Source organism: Diadema antillarum, unplaced genomic scaffold, assembly GCF_040938485.1.
Source record: "Diadema antillarum isolate AM-2024a unplaced genomic scaffold, OU_Dant_1.0 seq00000368_RagTag, whole genome shotgun sequence".
Lineage (NCBI taxonomy): Eukaryota > Metazoa > Echinodermata > Echinoidea > Diadematoida > Diadematidae > Diadema > Diadema antillarum.
In genome coordinates, this window is record NW_027271369.1 from 2547889 (window position 1) to 2575606 (window position 27718).

The 27718-nt window shown below is 38.6% G+C and overlaps 2 protein-coding genes across 2 annotated transcripts; one reads left to right on the plus strand and one right to left on the minus strand.

The window, feature by feature from the left end:
* Positions 1 to 1002: 1002 nt before the first annotated feature.
* LOC139731297 (bolA-like protein DDB_G0274169) lies at positions 1003 to 4573 on the minus strand. The gene is made up of 4 exons (XM_071642184.1): positions 4447 to 4573; positions 2937 to 3148; positions 1964 to 2149; positions 1003 to 1250 (listed from the first exon to the last, which is right to left on the minus strand). The coding sequence occupies exons 1-4, from the start codon at positions 4454 to 4456 to the stop codon at positions 1149 to 1151; spliced, it is 510 nt and encodes a 169-aa protein (XP_071498285.1). The 5' UTR covers positions 4457 to 4573; the 3' UTR covers positions 1003 to 1148.
* Positions 4574 to 4649: 76 nt separating this feature from the next.
* LOC139731298 (general vesicular transport factor p115-like) lies at positions 4650 to 27473 on the plus strand. Its single transcript, XM_071642185.1, has 20 exons — positions 4650 to 4778; positions 9295 to 9381; positions 10933 to 11077; positions 11562 to 11680; positions 12273 to 12431; positions 13853 to 14058; positions 14828 to 14930; positions 15199 to 15339; positions 16008 to 16251; positions 16832 to 17037; positions 18149 to 18262; positions 19170 to 19288; positions 20016 to 20197; positions 20558 to 20664; positions 21192 to 21330; positions 22194 to 22345; positions 22774 to 22986; positions 24195 to 24422; positions 25313 to 25465; positions 26539 to 27473. Exons 1-20 carry the CDS (start codon positions 4713 to 4715, stop codon positions 26626 to 26628), a joined length of 2973 nt encoding a protein of 990 aa, XP_071498286.1. The 5' UTR covers positions 4650 to 4712; the 3' UTR covers positions 26629 to 27473.
* The last annotated feature ends 245 nt before the right edge of the window (positions 27474 to 27718 follow it).

The window sequence follows — 27718 nt, forward strand, 5'->3', positions numbered from 1 at the left end:
TTAAAATAGGGTAAACCATCAAAAAACATTGTACAGACTGTAGAACAAGGTTCAGCCTCTGACATCCAGACTATCTCAAGTTTGCTCTCAAATTGTGCATGTGCATTACTGACTGAAAAAAAAAAATAATAATACATCCCAACTCCAATTTTTCCTCTAACAGGTTTTGCTGTAAATCAATTTTCTTTTTCTTTTCTTTTTTCAAATTCAATATTGCACATGTTTATTGGGTCTGTAGTGTGTGAAAGTGATGTTCGTTCTACTTGTTTTGTTTTTATTGTTGTTCACACCTTCCAGATGCCAATTTGCAAATAACCATTGATCCAGCAAGCTGGTAGTCAAGTAGCGAACACAGAGGCATCAAGATTTAATTAGAACAAGAAGATTTTATCGATAAAATTGTCAGTATTTCCCTAATTTACTTCATCTGTTTCAACAGCATTTTGTTATAATGACAAGATTATTGCGGTCCCGATTCTCATTATGATGGGTTCATCTGTATTGTGTTGTTAAACCTTCTACCACTTTGTCAGCAGCAGAACACTCCAGAGAGACTGGCTCTCAAAACTTGGTAGGTGTAATTATTAGGTCTGCTGCATTATAGGTACAGTCCTCAACAAACAGGCCAGTATCAGTGTACATCTGGCATGAAAATTACATGCGCACACACACACACACACACACACACACACGCACACACAAACACAGAACAGACAGAAAAACAAACAAACAAACAAACAAACAAACAAGCCTGAGCAACAAAAATCCTGTTTCTGAGTTTCTGTAAATATTCACCCACAGGCCATTTTCTTGCCATGGTAAGTTACCAAGCAAGTTGATGGATATCTCATGCCACATCACATCTTGACAGAAACTATGCAGACTCAAAATATTGATGGTTTCTAGGCTTGAAAAATCAAAGCTGGAAGGTTGTTGTGTGTATCCTCTGGTAGAGAAACAGGCATAAAGTTTAAATCAATCATAAAAAAACAGTTAATCAGACACATGCAACAAGTTTGTACATCCGCAATGCCACAATGCCATTTTCTCCATCTCTCTGCTGTAACATTGTACATCAGTTCTTCTCATATTGCTGCCCTTCATATTACTGCAGTTCCGTAGGAAGTAGTCCAGGCTCTGTAGAATCATCAAGTCTTCTGCTGTTCTCGCTGTTCTCGGGCCATTCCTCCGAGACATGGGGGAGACTTGGTGATGGTTGAGTTCCCTGCCCACTGGGATGGAGTCTTAGCCTGGAAAGGCGAGTCGGGTGGAGGGGGAGGGGTGTATGAGAAATGGAGAAGATACAAATGTCTGGGCATGATTCGTTGTAAGGGGCCAACAGGTCTCAAAAGATGTGCGTGTGCATCTGTGGCCTTGTACATTTGTGTGTCTAAATCCATAGTCATCAGCATTTGGAAAGCAGTCAGAATCCCTTTGCACTGAACCCAGTGTGATCTGAAGGCTCACCATGGTATGCCCAGAGAAATCTAAACATTTGCTGATATCTGACTAGCAAGGTCTTCACATAGTGCTGGCTTTAAAGAACTTACAAACCTCAGAGTTCCCACAAGTTTGCCATATCAGTGAATATTGCATGACCAGAAGTAATGCACATGTCATCAAACACTTGCTCACACAGCTGGAATAAAGAGATGTAACTGGTTCACATAGTAACCCTTTCCGATATTCCATTATTAATCCATTGAGATTTTTTTTTTTTAAAGTAGAGGTGGTATAACACTCATCATCACAAATTACAAGAAATATTGTGGCCTCCACGTATTAGTAAATTATGTGCATGAGCCTCCAAAATGAACTTTTAAACAGTCATAACTGTGTTTGAATGGCAATATTCCTAGAAACATATCAGTTATCATTTTGTATACTCTCTTCTTCTTTTTTCTACATCATTTTTTTTTTTCATTTGAGACTTTTCATTTTTGTTCATGTCAACTAGCCTTACCTGTATAGATAAAGCATGCACTGGGCCATCTAGTTCTGCTTGCAGGGCAGCATTCACCAGGCGATGACGTTTGATCAGGCTCTCGTTCTCAAAGGCTTGAGAGATTACAACAACTTTGAAGTGGGTCTCCGAGCCCCGGGGAACGTTGTGCATGTAACTCTCATTGATTACCTCCAGGTGGGATGGCTAAGGGTGGAAATTTAATGAAAGAAATCATTTCATTGATATTCATAAGGGGTTTTTTTTCTCCTCATTTCAGATGAAAATGTGTGTGCAGACTTTTCTAAGTTTTTTGTCCAAATATTGTGCTTTTCAGATGAGAAAATATAGTCGCTCAAAAATATATATCTGATTGCTGCCTATCTTTGTAAGTGATACTGCTACAAATTTTGCTAGATCAACAAAGCTCAGGGATAAAATCTGATTTGACCAGAAACACACTTGACATAACAACATAGATCTTGTCTGAAATCACTGTTTGTCACTTGAAAATAAGAGAGTAAATCACCACTGGAAATTCATATCAAAGTTTAAATAGTAATTGTTCAGCTGTCACAAGAAAATTAAGCAGAACAAAATTCAAAGATTCTTAATTTACAATCATTCTACTTTGACATTGTCTTGAAAGTGCTAAAAACAGGCAAAATATTTTTTTGCCTTGCTTTATAAACAAGAAAGCATCCTCATCCAGGATTGTCAAGGGGAATCCATAACAGCAACAACAAATAGTAATAATAAAAAGCCATTAGCCTTCAATTTATAATCAGTAAAAATGATTTGATTAACAGAACAAATTTCAGCTGACATGTACATCTGGAGTAATTTCCAGAAGTACATTATATATGTACTTGGTCTACAATTATATTTGTTATAAATTTGTACATTTGTTTGTTTGTTTGTTTTTTCTTTGTTTGTTTGTTTTTTGTTGTGGTTGTTTTGCTCAGTCAATTCAAGAGAAATGAGTGTACCTCACCTGAAACTGAGCCATCAGCTTTTCCTTGATGGCAACCTCAATGGGTCCTCCACCTTCTCCTGCCATTGCCCTCCTGCTGTTGTAGTGAGCACTGGTATAAACGAAGCTCAATCTCCCATTCCTGTTGGCAAGTTCACTAGTCTTCACCAGTGTGGGTTTGCCCTGCTTCAAGGGCCCCAAGTGCACCCGTTGGACTAATCTAAATGCCCTTGCTGCAAAATCAAATCAACGATTGGTGGAAGACTATGTTTATGTTGTTAAATGAACAAAAGAATCATACAATTATAACCGTATGTTCAGATGTCAACAATTAAGAGTAAAAAGTACATGTAAAGGTTTTATTCCCATATAGAAACTTGAAAGTACACATGCAAGAGTCAGTACGTTATATACGAAGCAAATATGATGCTAATCAATCCAGTTTTATATCCAAGTAGATAACTTACATTTCACAGCATCAAAGTATGTCAAAATTGCACAAAATAATTTTTCCAACTTACATCAAATCACTCAAGTGAATTTGAAGCACATCAGATTCTATGGGAAGAGCTGAATTTGATGTGAACATTTGGCAATTTTGCTCAATATTACCGCATGGTCATGATTGATTGAAACAGGACATTACAGACCAGTAGCTGTAGTGTTAGTATAGCAGCATTTCAACTAACTGCAAACACTTCTTATCGTACTTGAGCGACAACATTTCCTACCCAAACCGAAATCGACACTTCTTATTATTCGATTCAGATGACACAAACTTTTTAAAAGTCATGTAGATTCTAAAAGCATAAAGCTAAGTTGTAGTACTTAGCTAGACTACAACTGTAATTACTAGCAATTATTCAAACTTAGATAGCTCCATGCTGAAAGTAAAACTGAGTAAATTTAAAGTGACACATGAAATGAAGTTGACCAATCCCGTGATCCACCAATTCCTTGCTTTTGTGAAAGGCCCTATTCCTTCCATTTCTCTTAAAATGCCACAAATATGCCCAGATCCCATTCCACTACAAACGTTTGACAATCAAACACGAAGAGTGGTGCTAGACTCCTCGAGTCTAACATGTTCCCATCCCAGATTCAGTATAATTTTTGGCTATCCTAGGTTTTAGGGGGATAAATTTTTTTAGGCTTCTAACTTCAGCACAGCCCTGGCCTAACCTATAACTCTAAAAAGCCACCTAAATTCAATCTTATATCAAATTCAGTCTACCGTAATCGTAGATTCTAAATTTAATCTATAACGTAAAATTATTACTTTGATACACATAAATTCTTATTCAGTTTTAGTGGAGGTAAATTACATATGGCTGTGCTGAAGCTAGAAGCCTAAAATAATTTACTTGGTAGTAGCTCCCTCTAAAACCCAGGATTGCATAATTTTTAATTCACACGACATCGTACAAACATGAAATTTAATACGTGGGGCTGTTACGTTTCCTAACAACTTTGAGCAGCATAGTTCACCTGAATTACTACAGGATGACATGAACCGAAATGAGAAACTAACCTGTAAACATTAAGCAATAAACTTCTGCTTTCTCTGCACGGATATTAAGATGTATCGGCTTCCTAAACACCAAATTCACGAATTCTTGTACAGCTTATCAGACTACAGACAGCACAGCATTGCATTGATTGCATACTGCAGAATACGATACACCGCGCCCTCTACAGAAATACATCGGCAGACTTGTTGTGCTACGTGTTCTATCTGTGACACACTCGCACACACGCTTGGCCGCATACCTATTACCGGAAAACAGATTGAAGGAAATGAGCTTCTTTAGTCGAGTTTTAGGGGGTAATACCCCAGCACAGCAACAGTCGGGGGCTGATACGGTAAGTCGATCTTTTACTGTAGAAATTAGCTTCTTAGAAGCCCAAACAATGTCTACCCCAATCTCCAGTGTAGAACGGTAAAAAGCTGTTCAAACATCATAAGATCAGTCCCACATACTACATAATATGTGACCCACTCTACTCTGATGAATGTCATATTGACTCATAAGAAGAGTTTACGTTGAGACATGTGTCATTCGGGAAGGGAATTTCGCCTAACATCATTCTAGTAAGTGATTGTGATAGATATTTCCAATTATGCTGTTTCTCGGTCATTTTAATTACCCTATAATTCAAATATTTCCACAATACTGAGTGAGCGCAGTCTGATTTTCATTTTGCTCTGCCTCTGTTCTCGCCTCTGGCATACTGGCAGAAGCTCGTTTTAAAAAGAAAAAAAAATGAAAAAAAGATCATCAAGAAGGGGGAGGGGCTATTGAAGAAGAAGACTACAACGTGTTTGTATCTTGAAGTTTAACTTGCAACCAAAATGTAAAAAAGAAAAAAAAATGTGTTGAATACCATTTATGATACTGACTGTATGATGCTGATTCTATGACTATGTACATCCTACACAAAACCTAACCAATATTAATATGCGATGGATTTGTTTGTGGGTGCTTAACTAACGTATATAAATTTACAATATGCTGGGACAAAAGCAAGGTACAGTTGTAACGTTAGCATGGACTGGTAGTGGTAAACAGTGTATGTCAACATGGTGATGTACATCATATAAAAGGCATACATATAGATCTACATGTATGGTAGGTGTTCAACCCACCGACCGGGTCCATAACGACCGACCGCGCATTATAATGGCATTGCGCGTACAGACAGAAAATGTACGCATGGGACTACGCGCAACGGTGTTCGATTCTTCACTGGGCTACGCTACCGAGTAAAATGTGGCGAAAACAACTAAGTATTCCCTCTAAATTACCGAAATTTAGCAAAATCGACTAGGCCTACCTTTGCTGACTCGTTGTTAGATGTAGAGTATCCTTCTGTAATAAATTTGACGATTTTGACCGCAAAATTGTCACCGCCGCTTGTACGATCGTGCACACACGTTACACATACACATGACAAACATTTTGTCGCCTGCTACGACCGTACGAGTTGATGCAGAAACGAGAAATGAATGTGAAAAAAACAAACCGACTCATCTAATTTATTTCAATTACGATGAAAAGTTTCCTAATGAAAATCAAGTCAAATTCATCAAACAGTCCTTCAAAAGTAATATCGAAGGATTCAAAATATATTCAAATATTATTGGGGAAAAAATGACGGCTAGAAAAAAAACAGCGGCCTGTCGAAAAAACGCATTTAAGTGCCCTTTATACGTATTGTCAGGGTGGTCGGTAGAAATGAGCAGGGCAACTGAGTGCGGAAAAAATGACACCCCACGCGTTCGAAGCCGCCATCTAAGAGTGCGTACCTCAGATCGCCTTTTCAGTGCGCGCTTGTGAATCCGGAGTATTTTCTCCACACGTGAGTAAAATTTCAGGCAAATTGTGAGATTTTTCACGTTTCTATTGATAGAAAAACGTTAGGTGTCCGGTATTATGAACACCCAACCATACTAGTAAGACAAGAACTCATTTGTCTTCCATGCATGCAATATTTTATGGCTCTTGCTATGTTGTTGGATTGTCTGTTTCAGCAGCCTCCCTGAAAGTGAAGAATTTTTGCCAATTTAATGATGTGAATATGAAACATTTATTTTTGCTTTGCATTCTTGTTTAAATTTCTTTGTGCACACACTCATAAAGTGACATTAAAAATAGATAACTGATTGAAGTAAGCAGCTCCACATAAAATGATATGATAAGTAGTATCTTTGTAGTAAGTTTGTTGTTTTCTTTTTTTTTACTCAGAGAAAGATCAGATGGGCTATTCCACAGGTTGGTGGACATGAGCTCAAAAATTCAGATTCAATATTTTTCTGTGTTATTTTCATTTTTAGTCCTTCATACATGATATTTTCAGGAACCAAAAATAAAAAGTTAATTTTCATATGTTTACTTTGTGAACAAATGGTTGAAAGTTGTGACTTTCATTCTGTACCAAAATACTAGAAAAATAGTGAAAAATGGAATATGACATATTACCATTTCATTATTGCAACATCATACCAGTTTATTCATTTCTGAATTTGAGAAGACTCAAATTACCTAAAATACACAACAGCTTTTCAAGGAAATTTGTAGAACTCGTTCAAAAATAAATATTGTAACCCACTAAGGCGATGTAACGTGAGTAACCAAAAAAACTGACTTTGTTTTCTGAGAGAAAAATTCTTCACATTAAATTGGTGGGATTTGAAATTCTCTTCCTTCAAACAAACTTTGACAAGGTGATGACTATCAAAATCACAACAAAATACTAATCTTTATAAAAATGATGAAGAAAAACTGTAACGTGAGTAACCTTGTAACGTGAGTAACCATTTTGTAACGTGAGTAACCAGCAAAAATTATGAAGTTAGGTAACATTTACTGTGGGATGGCAAATCTTAAGTCACGTGGTAAGCTTTGAAGTTATTTTTGGTTAATTAAAAGTGAAATGAGAGTACCCCTCTCTGATATGACTCTTTCCTCATCAAAAATAAACAAATAAATAAATAAATATCAGCTTGGTACATGGCATTGTCAATTTTGGAAACGCATGCTCTTTTCTACAAGGTGTTCCCAGATGTCAAAGTGGGAAAGTACAATGTATAAGTAAAACTTACTGAACTTTGTCTCGATCATGTCCAACTTTCAAACAAGCTTCCCCACAGTTTTTGTTTTTAAGATACGTAAATATCACGAGAACTTCATCATGGAAATTAGTGCTCTTCACAAAGTATCATCACCATGTCCCATTCTGCATGAGCTCCCAGAGATTTAGAGATTCATGTACTAACCTACACCTACATGTACAATGTAAGTGAGCATGCTGGATGAATGAGTGCAATTTGTGCAAGGATGGTGGAGATTCATAAGAATCATGAACTCTGACAGTGCTGGTACCCAGCAGTACATTTGGAAAACTGTGCACAGAAGACAACGATAAATGAAAGATGTTGAGGAGAGCACCACACATGACCAAGTCGATTACAACATACTGTAGTTTGGTGCCTCAGTTCCTCCAACATAACAAGCGTCACCAGGCGAAATCCGCGAAAATTAATGTACCGCGAAAATTTCCACGTTTACAGTATACAGTGGAGTAAGACAGAAGAATGTATCCTGGAGAAGTATAATTGCTGTTGGCCAAGAGAATAACTACATATCAAGTATATTGTACAGTGTATCTGTAATGGAGCAAGTTGGGATGTATTGGAAATGGCCCAACCCTTGTAATCTTTTACATGAAATAGAAGATGTTTAATCAAAAAAACTACTGTAGATGCACCAGCTATCAATATTGACAATAATTGTTGACACTTTAACTTTCAATGCAAACACATATCAGCTGGATAGTATAGTCAAAATGCAGGTTAAATAACATGGACAGTATCAAGAAAGGAGAGTTCAATGTGAACATTTGATTTGGATTTTGAGTCTATGTCTAGGGTCTATTGTATAGCCAATCTGAAGAGTATTTAATTATGTTTGTCTATTTTTTTATACTTACTGCTGTTCTTTTTTAATTGATGCTGAGGCAAGAAATTAAATTGAATGCATTTGTTTTCAAGTTTTTTCATTTGCAAAGCCCATGCCAGATCTCATACAGTATAGTAAATACATAAATAGCATACTGTCCAATTTAGTAAAAGAGAAAAAGGAAACCTACTCAGAATGTTATCTTTAAACATAAACTAGTCTCTGACATCCTACACACATTATTTCGAAAAAGAAACTTGAATGCTACACACATTATTAATTTTTTTGTGACGTTTATATTGAGGACCATACATGGACAAAATGTAACGCGAGTAACCGTAACGTGAGTAACCACCTTATCTGCACCCCAAGAAAAAACCATGCATTCATTATTTTTCATACTATATACAAAGTTTGTCTCCCTACTGTACTTCTTTGAAATGGATATAATCAACTTTCATAAAGGCTTGGTATGAGGACACTTTTCACTTTTGTCGACTTTTCATTTTATGCATGTCCAAATCGTGTAACGTGAGTAACCGACACATTTTAAAGTTTTGCCAGGAGCATATCGCAATTTCTCAAGTTTTGTTTTTATACAAAGGATAGTCAGACTGTATACTTTGTTGTGATAAAAAGTTGTTTGGTTTATATCTATAATAAGGGAGTTGCAGCTCCAGGAATGAGTGAAGGTTTCTCCAAGTGTAACGTGAGTAACCGTGGAATAGCCCAGAGCATCAATCTCAAGGATGCTTATAAACAGTGTAATCGTTAATATTTGTCTGTCTGTCAAGTGATGTCATGATGGTTAAATCAATCTTTTAGTTGATTAATGAATCCATGCATGGTATGCCACTATGGCTGTGGAGCAAGCCTTTTGAGACATTGATTGATTTTTGGCCATTTGTCTTTCCCTCCAGATTGCCAAGCTATGTGATCGTGTGCAGTCCTCAACCCTTCTGGATGACAGAAGAGATGCTGTCCGAGCGCTCAAAGCTCTGTCAAAGGTAACCTTAGTTTCACCATTCTATTTTGTCAAGTCAGGAGATGCTATTACAAAAAGGTGAAATGCTGAGGAAAGCATGAACCAACAAACAATATAAATTGAAGTTAATGAAATATTCATATCGACTAATGAAACATGTTGGTCTGTAAATAATCACTGATGAAACGTTGCCCTCAGTATGCAAGCATTGGTTAAGTTTTTTTTTTTTCTTTTACCCATTGCTTTGCAGTGCTCTAAAGCCCTGAACTGTCTTGATTTCATTGCCATGTAATGTGGACAATAGTATTAGTAGTTTGTTGTAAAACAGTCAATTTGCTCTGGCTGCTACCTGTTTTTGTCTGTTTTCTTACGTGTATGCGCTGTGCAAGAGTGGTATAGTACATGATCTTTAGCTTAAAATTTTCACATTTGAATAACAAATGCTCATTTAGTTAATTAGCTTTATAAACATACCAAACACATCGATAAATACAGTCTTCTCTATAAGTACCACACTTTCTATAGAGAGGTACACATGGTGTATGTAACAATGCATGGCTCTAGTCCTGCCCTTATCTATCATCTCAACTTCTCATTTATTTAAAATCAGTGAAAGAGTAGGAGGTTCAGATAAGTAGATAATGTACCATGCCATCATGTGTGCATTCATTCCATTCACTGTAAGGAAATGCACTATTTGTATATCTATATATTTGCATATTCTACTGTATATCTCTCTTTTCCAAAGAACAGCATACCATAAAATGGGACAAAGCCAATGCCCATGTCTTAATAAGATATTAGGTTGTATCTGACCTTGTCACAGTGAAGTTCTCTCATTTTGTGTTTCAATGACCTCTTCACTATCTCACTAATCGGTCAGCTTTAGATAAAACTGATATGCAGAATGTGTTCTGCCAGGTTTAGCAGGAAGCAGTGCAATGAAAGTGCTCAGGTGTGCAATATCCCTGTGAGAGTGAGCCTCTACACTTCTAAATGTGATTTGATTGCCTTGATATCAGTTCCTAACTTATCAAACTGTAGTTTATTTACACTTCATGAACCCTACAACATGTGTATTTGTGTGGGACCAAAACTACAAATTTTGTAACAGACCAGTTTTTGTTGCAGACTGCAGAACTTCATTGGTGTCACATCACATTTATTTTTACAGTACAAGTGATATGTATTTGAATTGCTGTATACTAAAAGAAAAATAATAGATGATAGTAATAGAGGCATTGGAGTTATTGTTTAAAAGATGTATATTTTCCTTGGAATATCATGGCATTATGCATACTGTGGCATGGAATACACACAAATTTAACATTTTGAAATCACTCAGTTTTGATATTTAGGTGGTTTGACAGCAAGGGGAGGACTCTGAAAAATAAATAAAAACAAACTCAGACTTTTGTAACTTAACTTCACCATGTAAGTTGTGTGTCAAACTCACAATTCATCAATTGCAAAATGTTGTGGTGAGATATTGGTACTGATAATATCATAAAGGCAAATACGTGAACTGGTCTTACAGTGTAGCTCTCGATGTGACACAATTTTCCCTTTGTAGAAATTCAGACTGGACGTTGGCACTCAGGCCATGGAGTTGCTGGTCCATGTCTTGGAGACTGACCGCAGTGATGCAGAGATCATTGGCTATGCCTTGGACACCTTACATAACATCCTCTCTCTTCACCCAGAGGAGGAGGAATCTAGTAAGTTCATTCACCTTTAAACTCTTGACACCTTGCATTTAGAATAGTAGCTTCCATGTTTAAAGATTCACATACATGTAGGGGTGTTTACATGATGTTAGACCGAAACACAAAATAAAGTTAAGCTGTCAAAGAGCATTCATGTCTGCTGTGATTCACCTGCAGTTGGGTATTGCAGTTTTCACTCAAAGAAATGGTTTACTTAGAGCTTACTATTCTCTTTCATCAAGTTATTGAAAAAAAATCAATAGGTTGAGTTAGTCCATAATATTCACTTTGTATTGTGATGAATGACTACCACTTTCATTATCAATATTGGTTTTGCTTTGAAAGTAGTGAAGTATTGGTATTGAAGTATTGAGGAAAAGTAGGTGTGACTAGCTTGGATTGGAATGGCTTCATTGTTTTGTTGTGGGAATGTGACATTTGAAAGTATGGTATACAGTTTAATGTTGCAGAATCTACTGTTGTAATTTTGTTTTAGCTGAGGAGCTTCCCAACGGAGATGGGAGGGATGCAGAGGAGATGCAACTTGCCGCACAGTTTGCAGAAATCTTCATCAAGAATCCCAACAATGTTCCACTTGTTCTCAGTCTGCTTGAGGTAATGCCTTCATGAATGTATATTGCTCAATCATGAAATGTGGTTTCACAGCATCCATAGGCAGCTTTAAACTTTGATTAAAAAAACAACAACAACAAAAAGACTAGAACTGTCTTTTAGTCACTGAGATATTAACATTGGCAATTTCCAAGCAGTTCCTCAAACCTCTGCAAAATGGTCCTATTGTGTTGCATATTTGGCCAAATGAATTTGTGGTGCTTCCAAATTAATGTTTATGTTGTTGTTGTTGTTTTTTTTTGCAATCTACATTTGATTTTATGATTATAAGTTGACTGATTTTCTGTCACCAGACATGTCTGAATATATTTCCTTGTACTCTTTATATTTCATTAACAAGTAACACTTTACATTGTGTAAATAGATAATCACAACTCAAGTGATGTAGCATAAAAAGTAACAATCATCTGTGTCATTTTATACTTCATGCACATGTTAGTAAGCAACTTCATTTGGAAAGCTATTCTTTTAAAAATATAAGTCAGGGCCATACCAGGTATTCAAAACCAGACCTGCAATGACAAGTAGAGTTGGTATTGCTCTCATCCATCCTTCCTTCCTTCCTGATTGACAGGACTATGAGTTCCGTGTGCGCTGGCCGGCCATCAGGTTGCTGACCGCCCTCCTCTCCCACCAGGCTGGACAAGTCCAACAGTATGTCCTGGGCAGCCCCATGGGTGTGTCTAAGATGATGGACCTTCTCTCGGACAGCCGAGAGGTCATCCGCAACGATGTGAGCAGACTTCATCTTCCTCCAACCCCATCCTCTTTGACCACTTCCTGTCCCTTCCTCATCCTCCAAATTTCACAGGACCGTGTGATGTAACAAACACCTTGAGTCTCTGATATTCTAGTTTTTTCTAACTATTCAGTACTTGCTTCTGATTTGACTCTCTGTGTGATAGCCCCATACTATGTCAAATTACACTCAGAGGTACTATAGATTTTTATTGTGTTACTTTTAATATTCAAATACAACTACAGACAGTATATGTATAAGCGTAGAAGAGAACTATTAGGGGTAACTTCAATACTTGGCCACTTCCAATGATGCTGCTGTCGATTAACATTTAGGGAATTCTTCTGACAGTAAGTGATGATTATTTCTGTATGAAATATCACCCTTTTCTACCTTTTTACTGTGCCCCATCTTGGTTTATTCCTATGAGAATGAGATAAAACTTTTAAATATGTAGCCATTCTTTTTCTAATAGAGTAGAAATGACTAATAATGAACAGAAGGTTTCCATTCTCAACAAATGAGGATAGGTAAAATGCAAGTTCATAACATTGCCTAAAATGATGCAGTGAATCAGATTTGAGAGAATTACTGTAAACGTGGAAATTTTCGCGGTACATTAATTTTCACGGATTTCGCGCTACGTTCGGCTAGCGCGAATTCAAAAACGCGCGAATATATCTTCACAATTTTCTATGCACATTTTGAACGGGATGAATTGTGTGCGCTTCATCGATGATACTGCTACGTAGTACAATGTACAGGCATGTTTACGCTACTGTGCGAAGAGACGATACTGTATAACTAGTATCGCACGCACCGCACGCACCGATGCTACATTCCCCCGTGACTGCGGTACTACAGTCACAGCTGTACTACGTATTTGAGTGCTTGTACTCGCAGTCGAGCAGCTCGCTACGTCGCTTGTCGTACGCTGGCATAGCAAGCTATGTAGCAGAGGCTTTGGATGAAAGCAGTAAATGTGTACTACAGCAAAGTAACCTGCTGCGGAGCGCGAATTTAAGAACCCGCGAATACGTTTTCGAGCCGCTCAGCGCGAAAAATTAATCGCGCGAAAATATTTACGTTTACAGTAGTGTGAGTTTCAGTTCAGCATTCCTTTCATAGAGAGAGATATTGTTTGATGAGGATCATTATGAAAGATATTGAATAGAAATGGAAGATGTGCATTGAAGTTATTGTCAAAGTTTTCATATTCATGAAGAAATATCATTCATGGGTGATATGATCGGAGTTATGTACACTTTTCCACAGTAGCTAGTGCTGGTACTGGTTTTATCTCCCAAATAATTGCCTTAACTTGAGCAACAGCACTGATGATTTGATATGTATTTTCTGTGGAATAAGTGATGTGTATTCAAGTTGTATTGTGTGGTTTATTTTTGGCATACCAGGGTCTACTACTACTCATACAGCTGACTAAAGGCAATGCCAACATCCAGAAGATTGTGGCCTTTGAGAATGCCTTTGAGCGCCTGCTGGAGATCATGGCTGAGGAAGGGGGCAGTGATGGTGGGATCGTGGTGGAGGATTGCCTCCTCCTCCTCATCAACCTCCTGAAGAAGAACAGCTCCAACCAGTCTTTCTTCAAGGAGGGAGGGTAGGTGCAGCCCTTGGTGTACTCCATCTACCAATTACCACGGATGTCTGGACACTGTAATGTGTCTATGACTAGAAACTGATTTATCGCTCTTGTCACTGTTGTATCACAATGGCTGTTTTTTACGGTTCTTGCAATGTTTTAACCGAAAGGGAATGCTAAGTTCGCATAATTGCCAAGTTTTGAAAGGGGACTTTACGTATGGAAAGGAGATATTTTTACAGCGAAAAGACAAAAGCATATTGAAGTATATTATAGTGTCAAAATATGCATAGCAACCCTGTAATGAGTTGCTATCCAGTCAAAGCTTTTAAGAAACATATGGCCCTCTATGCCAAGGCTTTTGTTGTAGGATGATGCAGGATGATTGACCTATCCAAAAGATACAAAAGTTGTCAAAACAGAGAATCAAGTGACATACCACTCCCTTGAAGAAAAAAAAAATGTCATTTATAAATTTGGTATGTCATTCTGTGGATTTCATCCCTTTTAATGACAAAGAACATAATTGCAACTCTGCTACATTTCGTAAACTTTGCAAAGTCATATTGATTAAGAATTGCCAAGACCCTATGTTGCTGCACTGAGGAAAGCTTGTATCTTGTGTTTGTGGAAATGAAGCCCTACCACACCTAGGTGTGTGACGGTCGAAGAGTTGTTCCTGCATGATATTGGTGCTACAGACTGACTGGACAATGTATGATTTGCAATGATATCACCTTTAATAATAATTACTATGATATCATCATGTCAATCAATTCTCTTGCAGGCTTATACAGCGACTGACGCCTTTCTTCAACATCCAGAAAGCAGAAGGCCAGGATGCTTCATGGTCTGCTCAGAAAGTGAACAACATTCACCTCATGCTGCAGGTACGGTTCTGTTTGCTATTTCTTTTTTTACAAATTTAACATCTCAGAACGTGTAGAAAAAACAAAAACCAAGCAAACAAACATTGACAAGATTCTCACAAGAGTTTCAGAACCCAACTCAGAGATATTTAATCCTTTGTGTGCTGTGAGAGCTGATTGGCACGAAAAACCTGAAGAGTTGCACACACCATCCTTAGTCTTTAGCATCGTAGTTTCATTGTAAGAGTTTGATTTACATGATCAGTATTAATTTCTTCTTTCCTGCCAGATTGTACGCATCTTGGTTTCCCCTAGCAACCCAGCACAAGCCACAGGTGCCTGCCAGAAGGTTGTCCATCAGTGTGGGCTGCTCAAACTCTTGTGTGATGTTCTGATGGCCAGTGGGGTACCAGCTGACATCTTGACTGAGGTGAGTTTATGACATGTAGCTTGTCATTGTGACTGACATTATGTTCAGTATGGTCATTGCACAAAATCAAGTGAGGGCAAAATTCTGATCTTGTTTGAAGTTAAAGTAGTTATTCAACTAAAACCAGAGATACACTAGTTCTTCATTTCTATGAGTGGAGAATCAATTTTGATACTAAAAAAAAAGTAATAATAATTATGCTCTGCTTTTGAAGCATAAGTCTTTTACTTCACATATTGTTGCTGTGTTTAAACATTGTATGTATGTTATGATTCATGTGATTGTTTCTGCTTGATTGTATTCAATTGACATTGAAAGAAAAAAAAAACTTAAGTAGTTTCTGCCACCCCCCCCCCCCTTTATTTCATGTAATAGATATTACTTTGTATGGAAATTTTACTAGGTTACACAAGCCCACACAGAGATGATACAGGACATATGCTTTCGTTTTTGTAAGATTAGGGCTGTAACTCCATATCAGCCATGAGTCTGCTGTGTCTGGATTTCAAGGATGCGAATTTGTAATGTAGGGCATGATGCATGAATTTTAGATCTTTGAATAATATCAATCTGTATATATTACAGTGTAATGCTTAATGAATGATGGTCAAAGAAAAAATGATTGAAATTCAATTTCTGTTTATTACTGCCTGGTCTCCTCCCCTCAGACAATCAACGCAGTATCTGAGGTCATCCGTGGTTGTCGAGTCAACCAGGACTTCTTTGCAGCGGTGAATGCCCCATCGACCCCACCCCGGCCAGCCATCGTGGTTCTTCTCATGTCCATGGTGAATGAGAAGCAGCCGTTCTTCCTTCGCTGCGCCGTGCTCTACTGCTTTCAGTGCTTCCTCTACAAGAATGAGATTGGCCAGGAGCAGATCATCTCCACCCTCTTGCCAGCCACAGCCGATGGTAAGACTCGGCATTGACAGACTTGGTTGCACCAGTAGTAAAGTTACTCTTGAAGTTGGATAATGATCGCTGCTTCTGTTGGTTTCATTGTGACTGAAAATGTTCTGTTAATGACTGCTCAAAAAAAAAAAAAAGATGATAATAGTGATAACATAAGATATACAAATAATCATAAACAATTCCAGTGTTAAGTGGAACACTTAGGTTTTGTTGAATTTTTGCATCAAAAAATGAACAGACTGCCTAGAACTTTATCTGTCCTTTCATATTTTTTCAGTGCTCAGACATGACACAGGAAAACATTGACAAGATGGAGCATTTACAGATGTTATACTTTTCTTTCATGTAAACATTTTCATTGTTACTTTCTGTTTGCACTTGCCATGTCTTCTATCAGTAGTTGAGGAATGCCATGTATATAAGAACTATTAATGTATCTTGTTACTTAACATGTCTGCTCTAATTATACAATAGCATGCCATAGGCCCAAAGCTCTGTCTGTGCTGTAGTGCAATGTAGCTAAATGAACATGCATAATTTTTCTCCACATTCCATCCTCTAAATGTTTGGCAAACACCAGTCTCTGCAGTGACAGCTGGTCAGCTGCTGTGTGGCGGTCTCTTCAGCCAAGACCCACTCTCCAACTGGTGTGCAGCCATCGCTCTGGCTCACGCCCTCAAGGACAACCCTACTCAGAAGGAGCAGCTACTGAGGGTACAGCTGGCTACTGGTCTGGGGAATCCCCCTGTCTCCCTCCTGCAGCAGTGCACAAACCTCCTCTCTCAGGTCAGACCATAATTGTTCACTTTCCTAGTCCCACCTTCCTCAGTCCTGCTGTTCATAACATGTTTCCCACTTCCACTTCAGGCAGAAAAATCCCATTCCTCTCATAATCCTGCGATATTCACTCTGTTATCAGTTTCACATCATTTTCACTTCTGTCTCTCGTCTCCATTTTTTCCAACCTCCTCCCCCTCTCCTTCCTCCTTTGTGGTTCATCTTTCTCCTCCCACCTACTGTCGAAATCTTTATATAATTTTCCTTACAACTGTCCTTGTCTCCTATTCTCCAGTCTCCATTAGTGCAACCTCAACTTCCAGCTTATCTCTGCCCTTTGACTGCCTCTATTTGCCTTCATTTTACTCTCCCATTGTCGCTTCCCTCCTCCACTCTCCTTTCTCTAGGTCCTTCTTTTACCAAACAACAGTCCTTTCAAGGACTACATACACATGATGTTACCACAATCCTCTCTTCCTTATTTACATCACCATGCAAACTTTCAAGCAACACTTATCAGTTTCTAGTTGTATAAAGCAGCGCTGACAGTTTTCCTGTCAAAGTCTGTGTAGTATTATGACCAAACTGATCTATATGCATCAACTCTTCTCTAAACTGATAACCATTTCTTAAGTTAGTTTGCATAAGAAGTGATTGCCCAGATTAGGGAAATCAGTTATGATGTGTCTTGACTTTTGTTCACATATAGTCGTAGAATGTGTACACTATGCAATTCAACACTTTGAAGACTTCTTTCAACTACAGAAGTAACCATTAATGAATGGAAGTTGACAATGCCTGTCCCATGAATCCTCAAAGGAAGCAACATTATTTGTGGAAAGTCAGTTTCTTATTTTCTGCGATGATAACTCCATAGTAGTTCTCAATATTATAAGGTTGCTTAAATCTGAATCAAATGAACCAAAGTTAAGCCACTTTTTAGCAAAAGAAATAGACAAATATAATGCAATGTTTTGAATGATTTATTTTATATTGTAATTTGCCAGTTTTATGCTTGTTCAAAATTATGTTTGACATCCTAATGAAAGGTATTTTATTGGAGATGATAATGTGACTCAATTCCTTCTTATCCATTCTGTTTCCTCTATATCACAAATAGCCATCAGTAAAGTTCCAGACCAGACTTGGATTACTGATCCTACTCAGCTCCTGGATGGCTCAGTCATCTCTTGCCGTCTCACACTTCCTGGGAAGTCCTGGAAACGTCCCATTTGTATCCTTTTATTGGAGATTGACATATGTTTATATACTGTATACGCCATATATTTCGCGAGTCTAAATTTTCGCGAATCGGGAATTACCGACGATTTCGCGAGTGGTTAGATTTGCGATCGTAGAGTCCTGTACTGAATGGAGAAATGTACACGCGTATGTAGCATTCACATCAGGATCAGAGTCAATATTTTCATGTGTCTTCAATTTCGCGAATAGCACCCGACTCATGAAATTCACGAAAATAAAAAGCTCGCGAAATATTTTAGTATACAGTATATCATATTTATGTGATGTTTTGATAAAAATTTTACCAAAACCTACTAGCAGAGTATTGACATGAAATACCTTGTATGTCTATTTCTTTATGAAAGCAGACTGGAAATGAAAAGAATTATTTTCAAGCAAAAGTAACGTGCTCTTCATTTGCCACAAGCCCAATCCTTCCGTCCCTCCCCTCCCCTTCGATACATCAAAGACTCTGTTGTATAGAATCACTAAATCATGAACTTAAAAAGGTTACTAGAGAGGATGTTTACTTGGAGAGTAGAATTCAAGAATGAAGAGAACACATCAACATCACTCTTACCCCCAAACTCCTTCTCACCATTCTGCATAATTGTTGTCATTTCATGACATTTATAACTTTTGACCTAGTGCCGGGTAAGCTGCAGTGATACATGAGAAATCATTTTGAGTTTTGATGTCAAGGTTTTGTCACATCGGTGTTCTTGTGAATGCCCGTAAATTTTTGTCTGGAACAAGTGTAGATATGGAGGGAAACTAGGAATTTATGTTACTATTGTATGTTTGTAGAGATATGCTTTATTGTTTGCAGTGTAGGTACATGATAGTCTTGTATATTCAGGAGTTTAGTGTGTGGTTCTTGACTTGCATGTCTACATCAGCTGACAGCTCAAGTAGCAGAGAATGCTGATGAGCAGGAGGCTCTTGTCCAAGGCCTCTGTGCATTCCTCCTTGGTATCTGCACCCAGTTTAATGACAACTCGAACAACAGCTTCACAAAGTGAGTCACCTTCCTGCTTACTAGAGAATTATTTGATAAATTCATACACATGGGGGAACTAATCAGAAATATACTTGTATCTGATATGAATAAAAGTGAGCAAAGACAATATTCTTTACTCATTGTCATTCAAAGACCTATTTGCTGGGATGCGAACAATTAGCATGATGCCCAGTGTTTATTTGAAGGAGATGGTGACCGTGTTAATGTGAGAACTGTAAAAGTGGATTTTTTTTGCTGTATTCAGTGTTCCACTATATTAGTGCAAAAACAAGGGCAAGTGAATATCTTTGGAACTGTGTGAAGGAAGTACTCATTCATAAAATCATACACAATCAAATTTTCTGCAATTAGCCCATTGCAAAATGTTAGTCGCACTGAAAGTTTTCACTTTTACAGTGACTGCGCCATTTATATTGCTGTATTGACAGTACTGATTATGATGTTTTTAGAAAGACATTCATCATCACTAGATTTGACAATGATGATGAAGATCGAAACAGAACTTGCACAGACAGATGTTACGATGATGATAATGATAATGGTGATAGGACATGGTAAACAAACACCTGTTGAATATTTAATGGTAGTGCAAAGCATTTTTGTGAGAGCATACCTTAATTTGTCATATGCTTCCCAAGCTGCCAAGAGACTGAATAATGAGATGTTTTGCAAATATGCAAGCTCTAAACCTTGTGGTTGTCATTGCATGTAATGGTCCCTACAGGGAGAGTTTGCATCAAATCATTGCCAAGAGGATCGGGGTTGAATCTTTCATCGAGAAGCTTGAGGTCGTGTCCAAACATGAGAGTTACACCCTGGCAGCACAGAAACCACAGTTGAGATTTGATGCTCCGGAGAAGGTCCTCTTTGACTACGAGTTCACGACGCTCTTCAAGCAGCTAGAAAGTAAGAAGCCTACTCTCGGGGCCACTTTGTAGCAGTGGTCTCCTGATTTTTATTTTTTTTTTATTATTTAGCAAAGATATTACTTTCAGATGTCAGTTTGTTAAGTCATATTTTCTTGATTAAAATAGGTGTGAACTCACACAAAAGTATTCTGCTTGGAAAGATTCTTTACCATATAACCATGGATTACTAGCAATGTACTCCTGTGCATACTTACTGGTACATATATCTTTTGATGCCCACCATTCATGCTACAAGGAATTTCTTGTTAAAAGTCTAGTGTCAGGTTCAGTCAGTTTTATCACTTATATGGACTATTTTTAAACTGAGACTGTGATTTCTCCAAACCTTTCCTTTCAGGCACAGTCATCAAAGCCATCGAGGCAGGGGATGACGTTGATGCCAAGAAGACAGTGGAGGATCACAATTCAATTGTCACCCAATACAAAGACATCATCAGAGATCAGGTGAGATGAAATAGAGTGAGGAAGTCAGGTCTCCTTTCCAAACAATCTCTTGAAGAATCAACTGTAAGAGTGTCTGTGTGTTGGTGTAAGACTGTATGTGATATCATGACGTAAAGGTGGGTGAAGGATGCAGGAACTTCTGCTTCAACGCAACAATCTAATCACTTCTTAATCATGCTGACTTCATATTTAGCTTGCAAGTTGCATTTTGTATGCAGAATTGGGTGTATGCATGACTGCATTATGAAGCTCATTGACACAGATTTGAGAATAAAAACTTGTATGTCCTTCTCCAGTTCTGAGTTGTTGTTTCATCATGGGGCTTCAAGAGGAAAATACATGTTATCTTCACATCACTACCACTCTAATAGATTTGCATATACTGTTGTTTAGATTGTACTGTACTTCAACATTGCCATTCTAAACAGAAAATGGAACAGAATTTCTGTTAAACTTCCAGTGTATGTGAAGGTCATTGCCTAAGTTATTCTTCAATATAACTGGCATTTCATCAACATCATTCATAGGACAACCAACTTGGAGAGCTGAGGAAGAAGCATGAAGAGTTGACACGGGAATACAAGAGGGCAGAGGCTCAGCTATCAGAGCAGTCCTGTCAGATCCAGCAGCTGAGGGATCAGTACATTGTACTCAAGGCCCAGCATGGTGAGAGGGGTGTGGGGATGAGGGTTAAGTAACCTTGAGCTCAGTGACAGTTAATCATACATAAGACCCTAAAAAGTCACTATGTAGAAAACAAAGTTTGTGTACATTATCAGCAATGCACAGTGAACTGGTAATGCTTCTCTTTTGCACTTAAATGACGACAGCAACAACAATTACCTGTATTATAGCCTGAAAAAATGGTTTTATATATTAATTTGTGAAGTTATTTTTGGGCTCCGTGGGTAAGATTATGAAGTGTCAGTCCTGAAGTCCTTGGTTCAAGTCCCCATGCAGCAGTGGGTTTAACCTTACACAGGGCATTTTATCTCCCTTCCATAATTCTTTGTAGGGGACTTAAAGCTGATTGTTCTTTGGTTACTTGCTGAAAAGCATTCTTTACTCTCTGAACAACCACAGAAACAAATAAGAATAAAGTAGAATCCAAATTTCTTACCGTTTTAGGGTCTTCTGATTTGATTTGTTTATTGAAGAAGTATCTGGGTGTCAAGGGGTTCCTAATGTGCTGGAGGCTCTTTAGAAATGGAACAGTGAAATTGGGTTCTTGATGGAGAGTAGTGTTAAGCACGATGGCATGTAGTTGATCTCAGATACAGCTCATGTATCTAGGCCTAGAACATGTTGAGGTAGGATAAATTTGCTATACATTGTACTTTAATATCATTTAACAACAAGGACATCATCAGAAAAGAAAAATATATTAGTGATGTGAGTTGGAAAAAAAAAGAATAAATATATATCATCCATGTACCATAAATCCAGCACACAGCTTCTAGTTCAGTGGGCATTGTTTACAGTATCTGCCTATTTTGTGCCCACTCTGTGCCTAACAAACTGAATGGTAGGCACCCAGGGTGGACAGGGAGAAGGGGCAGAGGGGGTGGAGAACCAAGCCCCATTGGACGGGGAGTCATCGCAAGCTGCAGTAGATCTCCAGCGTCAGGTGGAGACACTCACACAACAGCTTCAAGATAAGGACAGGGAGCTGGAGAAAGTGGTGAGTGATTGTCGTGAATATGCGTAGTATTTGTTCTCAGGGCTCATAAAAAGGTTGTAAAGTAATTGCTGGCTTGCAGTGACAATCTTCTACAAAATCTACTGTTGCTGCTTATGCGTAACCAGTGGTATTTTGGTAATCTTTGTGGATGCCTTCAGGAACATTACAGATTGTTCTATAATCTACCAGAAATCAGTAGAAAGCAATATTAAGGGTTTCATTGCAAGTAATGAAGAATCTGCGTAAAGCATGTACTTTACTAGTGTGGTGTAGTATGTTTTGAAAACAGTGGTACATTTCTGGTACATCTTGACATATTAGAGACAAGCAAAGTTTTTGTATGAATATTTGTGGAGAAATGGATTGCTTGTAGGGTGTCTACATGTCACGTGTGATTGCACAGTATCTTGCCTCACCCATCCACGCAGAGAAACGACCTGACAATAGCAGACGCCAAGGCTGTTCTCGGCTCCGAGGAGACCTCACAGGATTCCCAGAGTGGCATGCAGTCCCAGCTGGCCAGGCAGACTGCAGAGTTGGAGGACCTCAGGAGGTCTGTTACACAGCAGACTGAACTAGCTGAGAAGTACAGGTTGCAGAACGAAGAGCTGAACAAACTCTTACAGCAGCAACAACAACAGGTGAGTAGCGTGAGCAAAGCCTGTAGATACAGTGTGTGGGTATTAGTGTATATGTGACCCGCCATGACAAAAGGATCCAAAAGTCACGAACGGCTGAGCCGAGAAAAGCAAGTTTGAAGTCAGGCCATCAAAATCGGTCAAAACCATCAAATTTCTGTTTTTGACATAATTTTGTAGTCTGATGTTTCGTCTATCATCTGCCGAAATTTTGAAGCTAAATGATCAAACATCTGGGCCATGATTTTCCGACTTTCAACAGAACAGAAACATGTCTGAAAATTTGGATTTAGTGCCGCAGACAGACTCCGCCCCTAGCAACGAGGGAGTGCTCTTATTGGTTAGTGCGTGGCATCCTGGTTTCTGATTGGTCGTGTGTAGACTGCTGGCGCTAAGCTTGAATGAACATCACAGGGTTGCTAGGAGTATACCTTCTATTGTCAAGAGGTGAAAACTGTCTTACCTCCCCGTGATCACAATTGCGTCGGAAGGAAAACTCAGAAGGCGGTTTTCTCGAAACGCTGATTTCCTAGACCACTGGACATACTCACATAAAATCATTGATATCTCCGCATCCGAGTACTTTATGAGTCATGTTATATATGAAATTAAAGCGGAAGAGTAAGGGAATAATGTCATGTCATTTTCAGAAGATCTACTTCCACCGACTTTCGAATCCTTTTGTTGTAGCGGGTCACATATGGCAATCCACTGTGTGGATATTTGTAGTGGAATGTCTTACAAATGAGCAAAATGGAAAGCTCACAGTGGTATGGCTCAGGAGGCATAATGTGCACCAAAAAGAAGTTGTCACATATCTTGCCAATTTGCCCTCCTTTCTGGTGTGTTAATTCAGGGTGATGGAGTACAACATGAGTACGTCATACTACGTGCTAGATGCAGCCCACAACGGAAATGACTTCAAGCATCCCTGTGACTCAAGAGGCATTTCACAGTTACTGTGATGCTGCAATGTAATGCGCATTGATGCAATTGCTCACTTTGGTTTGGTAAGAACAACGCTGAGGAGTCCCATATGAAAACTGAATAAGTATTGTAGGAAAACTTTTGTAGTGGAGTTTGTCAGTATTTGTTCATTGATGAGAAACATGGTGAGGAATCCCATATGGAGATCATGTAAGCTCTGTCAGAAAGCTTTTGCGGTAAGTACATCAGTGATAGTTGTACTCACTTCTTGCGTCCATCGACAGGGTGGCAGTGCCAATGACAACAGCGCCCTCCTTGCTGAGAAAGCTGCCATGTCTACCAGGATGACCGAGCTTGAGATGCGGCTAGCCAAGACAGAGGGAGACAGGGAGAAACTGGCAGGCGAGAACAGAGAACTCTCTGTTGCCAAAGAAACACTGGAATCTCAGCTGAGGGAGGCATCAGCGAAGGCAGCAAATCCAGAGATTGCAATAGCACTACAAAGGGTTCAGGTAAAGTTATTAAGGCAGGGGATTTCTGACTGTGTTCAGTGGTCATAGGTTCCAGAATTTTTTGTATGTATCCTCACTTTCTCAGTCTGTGCATCACTTTGTTTATTTGTCCGTAGTTTCACTCTGTGGTAGAGAATCTTCAAAACAAAAAAATCATTAAAGCCATCTTTTCATTGAAAACTTTTAGAGGACAGTTTTAAATACCACAGCTGTTTCTGGCAAAATGCACAAGGGTAAGAGTCAAAAGTTTTGGTCAAATTTTGATAATAATGTAGCATAGTCATGTACGTGACAGTTTCAGTTAAATATCTCACTAAATTACATTTTCACTCGTAAGGTACAAATTACTGAAATTTAATTGTTTCAGGCTAGATTGATTAGTGTACAGTGTGCACAAGATGGTTTAGTGGATAGTGAGTAACTGAAACTGGTTTTTCAGCAGGAGTTACTATGAGCCATATGCCGGAGCCATGTCATGAGTATGTCACGGTGTGCAAACATAAAAAATGAAGTGAACATGTGCACTTGTAGTAGGAAACAAACATGCATTTATGTACTAACCATTGATGTTGTGTGAGTTGGATCAAGTCAAGTGATCGAAATCAGAACACTCGCCAGAAAAGAAATGAGAAGGAAGAAAGTTCTCAGATTTGTTGCTTTCTGAGACAACTCTTGCTTCTGAAGTAAATGTAACCAAAATGTTGAATTTTTTCTGTGGTATGAAATGTAGGTTTGTGGTTTCATTGTCTAGTGTGTAACATTTCCCAAGAATACCAGTTGTTCACATATACTCTCAGAATTTGACATCAAATGTTGTGGAAATAGATCCAAAGTTTTTTAGGACCAGTCTCCATCACTCTGTATTCCTTATTGAAACTCTCGACACACAGCAAGAGAAAGATGAGCTGAGTGTGGAGGTGAAGAGGTTAAAGGGAGAGATGGAGCGGGTCCAGAAGGAGCAGGAAGACCTCCTAGTGCTCCTAACTGAGACAGACGAGAAGAAGTCTACCTACAAGCAGCGACTCAAGGACCTCCAGCAAGAGGTGAGCCATGCAGTTACCGTGGCAACTATGAAGTCATAAAGGATATGGTCTAAAATTGTCTAGGGTAGCCATGACAACTGTGAAGTATTTTTTGTCCCCGCCGAACGAGTTCGAGCAGGGGACTATGAAACGGGCTCCGTACGTGTGTGTGTCCGTGTGTCCGTCCGTCCGTGTGTCCGTGTGTCCGTGTGTCCGTCCGTGTGTGCGTCCGTGTGTGATCAAAATGTTCAAAATGCTACTCCTTCGCCATTTCTAACCCGATTTTGACTCTGTTTGCTTTATATGATAGCACTACATGGGAGCTTTGAAACTTCTATACAGAATTTCAGTTGTGACCTTTGACCTTGACCTTTGACCTATATTGTACATTTTGCTTCAAAATGCTACTCCTTCGCCATTTCTAACCCGATTTTGATTCCGTTTGCTTTATATGATGGCACTAGGTGAGGGCTTCAAAACTTCTACACAGAATTTTGACCTTTGACTTCTTTGACCTTTGACCTTGATTTTTGACCTATATTGTACATTTTGCTACAAAATGCTACTCCTTCGCCATTTCTAACCCGATTTTGATTCCGTTTGCTTTATGTGATGGCACTAGGTGAGGGCTTCAAAACTTCTACACAGAATTTTGACCTTTGACTTCTTTGACCTTTGACCTTGATTTTTTAACCTATATTGTACATTGGCTACAAAATGCTACTCCTTCGCCATTTCTAACCCGATTTTGATTCCGTATGCTTTATGTGATGGCACTAGGTGAGGGCTTCAAAACTTCTACATAGAATTTTGACCTTTGACTTCTTTGACCTTTGACCTTCATCTTTTTACCTATATTGTACATTTTGCTACTAAATGCTACTTCCGGCGGGGACATATATTACGCACCGCGTAATTTCTACTTTTCCTTGTTGTTAATGTTTCTATCATTTGATAATATTTGAATGTGTAAACACATGATTGCACCCAGTTAAAAACCAATAAATGATTGACTCACAGGAAATGCTACGCTTATTCCCTATAATTTCATACATGGGATTTTTGTACCAATGTGCTACTTTTTTTTTGTCCAGGTCTCTGATAACGAGCTAGATGGTGCAGAGGATGATGACGACGATGATGAGGACTACGAGGATGATGACGAGGAGGAAGGGGAGGCATGATAGGAAAAAAAAAATCTGCACCAACTCAACGAAGACACCTATCTATGATAGTGGAGATATGTGATGAATTCTGCAACTGCATTCATTCAAATGGACTTGTGATGATATTTGAGATCATTTGCGTGGGACAAAGAGAGTAGATGGAACTTGCAATCATAGTGATTAAGAATATTTTTTTCAGATGTATTAAAGACAGACTAATACTGTAGAATATTTTAGTATTTTTTTGTTCAACGATATCCAAGCATACCAGTTTCCTCCTTCTTCTTTTTTTTAAAACAAAATAGATATTGGAATGATGTGGAATACATTAGACTGCCATTCTTATTTTCAATCGAATTTGCATCACAGTATTTTTACATTGTTTCTTACATGAACAGACTGCATGATATATGAATGAGAGTTTCCCTTCCCGTCACAAGATGTGTGGTTACCCGGTACTTTGTTTTGTCTTCACAAATGTGTAACATCAGTTAGACTAAAAAAAAAAAAATTTAACGCTCTGTTGTAATACCTCATGTTGTCTTGTGATCAGTGAGTTCAGGCTGAGCAGCCATTCATGTGAGGAATAAATTGACCTTGAAGTCCATGCGGTTGTGGCCCACTCTGCATGGATTCTACACGAGTCATTCACATGTGTAATGTGTCGAGATCATTGGGACGTGCAGGCGCCAGTGAAGACAAGTTTAGTTTGGATCACACAAAACAAGAAAGAAGGATGATATGCTTGCTACATGCCACGACCATTGCAGCACTCAGAGCTCGTGCTGCAGTGTGTAAGGCCGTCTGCAGCTCACAATCACGGCATGATGATGAAAAGTTCTTGTTACAGCTGATAAACCAAAGTTACCTAAATTTGGTTTGATCAGGTGAGGGTATGCTATTTATTGCTGTACGTTTTAGACCGATATATTTGTTGGAAAGTGTACAGAAAAGAACGAAGCACACTTGTGTTGTTCGAGCTTTTTCCCTACTGTTACCACAGATCACAGGAAATGATGAAGACACATCTTCACCATGCACCACTCAAAGAGTGTAGATGACTCTCATCTTGTATTCCGCAGTGCAATCCAATCTGAATATTGTTGTG

Coding starts and splice junctions, on each gene's coding strand:
- LOC139731298 (XM_071642185.1), top strand. CDS start 4,713: ATGAGCTTCTTTAGTCGAGTTTTAGGGGGTAATACCCCAGCACAGCAA. Junction 12,432..13,852: donor GAGAGGTCATCCGCAACGAT/GTGAGCAGACTT, acceptor TTGGCATACCAG/GGTCTACTACTACTCATACA. Junction 22,987..24,194: donor TACAGCAGCAACAACAACAG/GTGAGTAGCGTG, acceptor GTCCATCGACAG/GGTGGCAGTGCCAATGACAA.
- LOC139731297 (XM_071642184.1), bottom strand. Junction 2,150..2,936: donor AGCTGATGGCTCAGTTTCAG/GTGAGGTACACT, acceptor TTCCACCCTTAG/CCATCCCACCTGGAGGTAAT. Junction 1,251..1,963: donor TGCATGCTTTATCTATACAG/GTAAGGCTAGTT, acceptor TCGCCTTTCCAG/GCTAAGACTCCATCCCAGTG.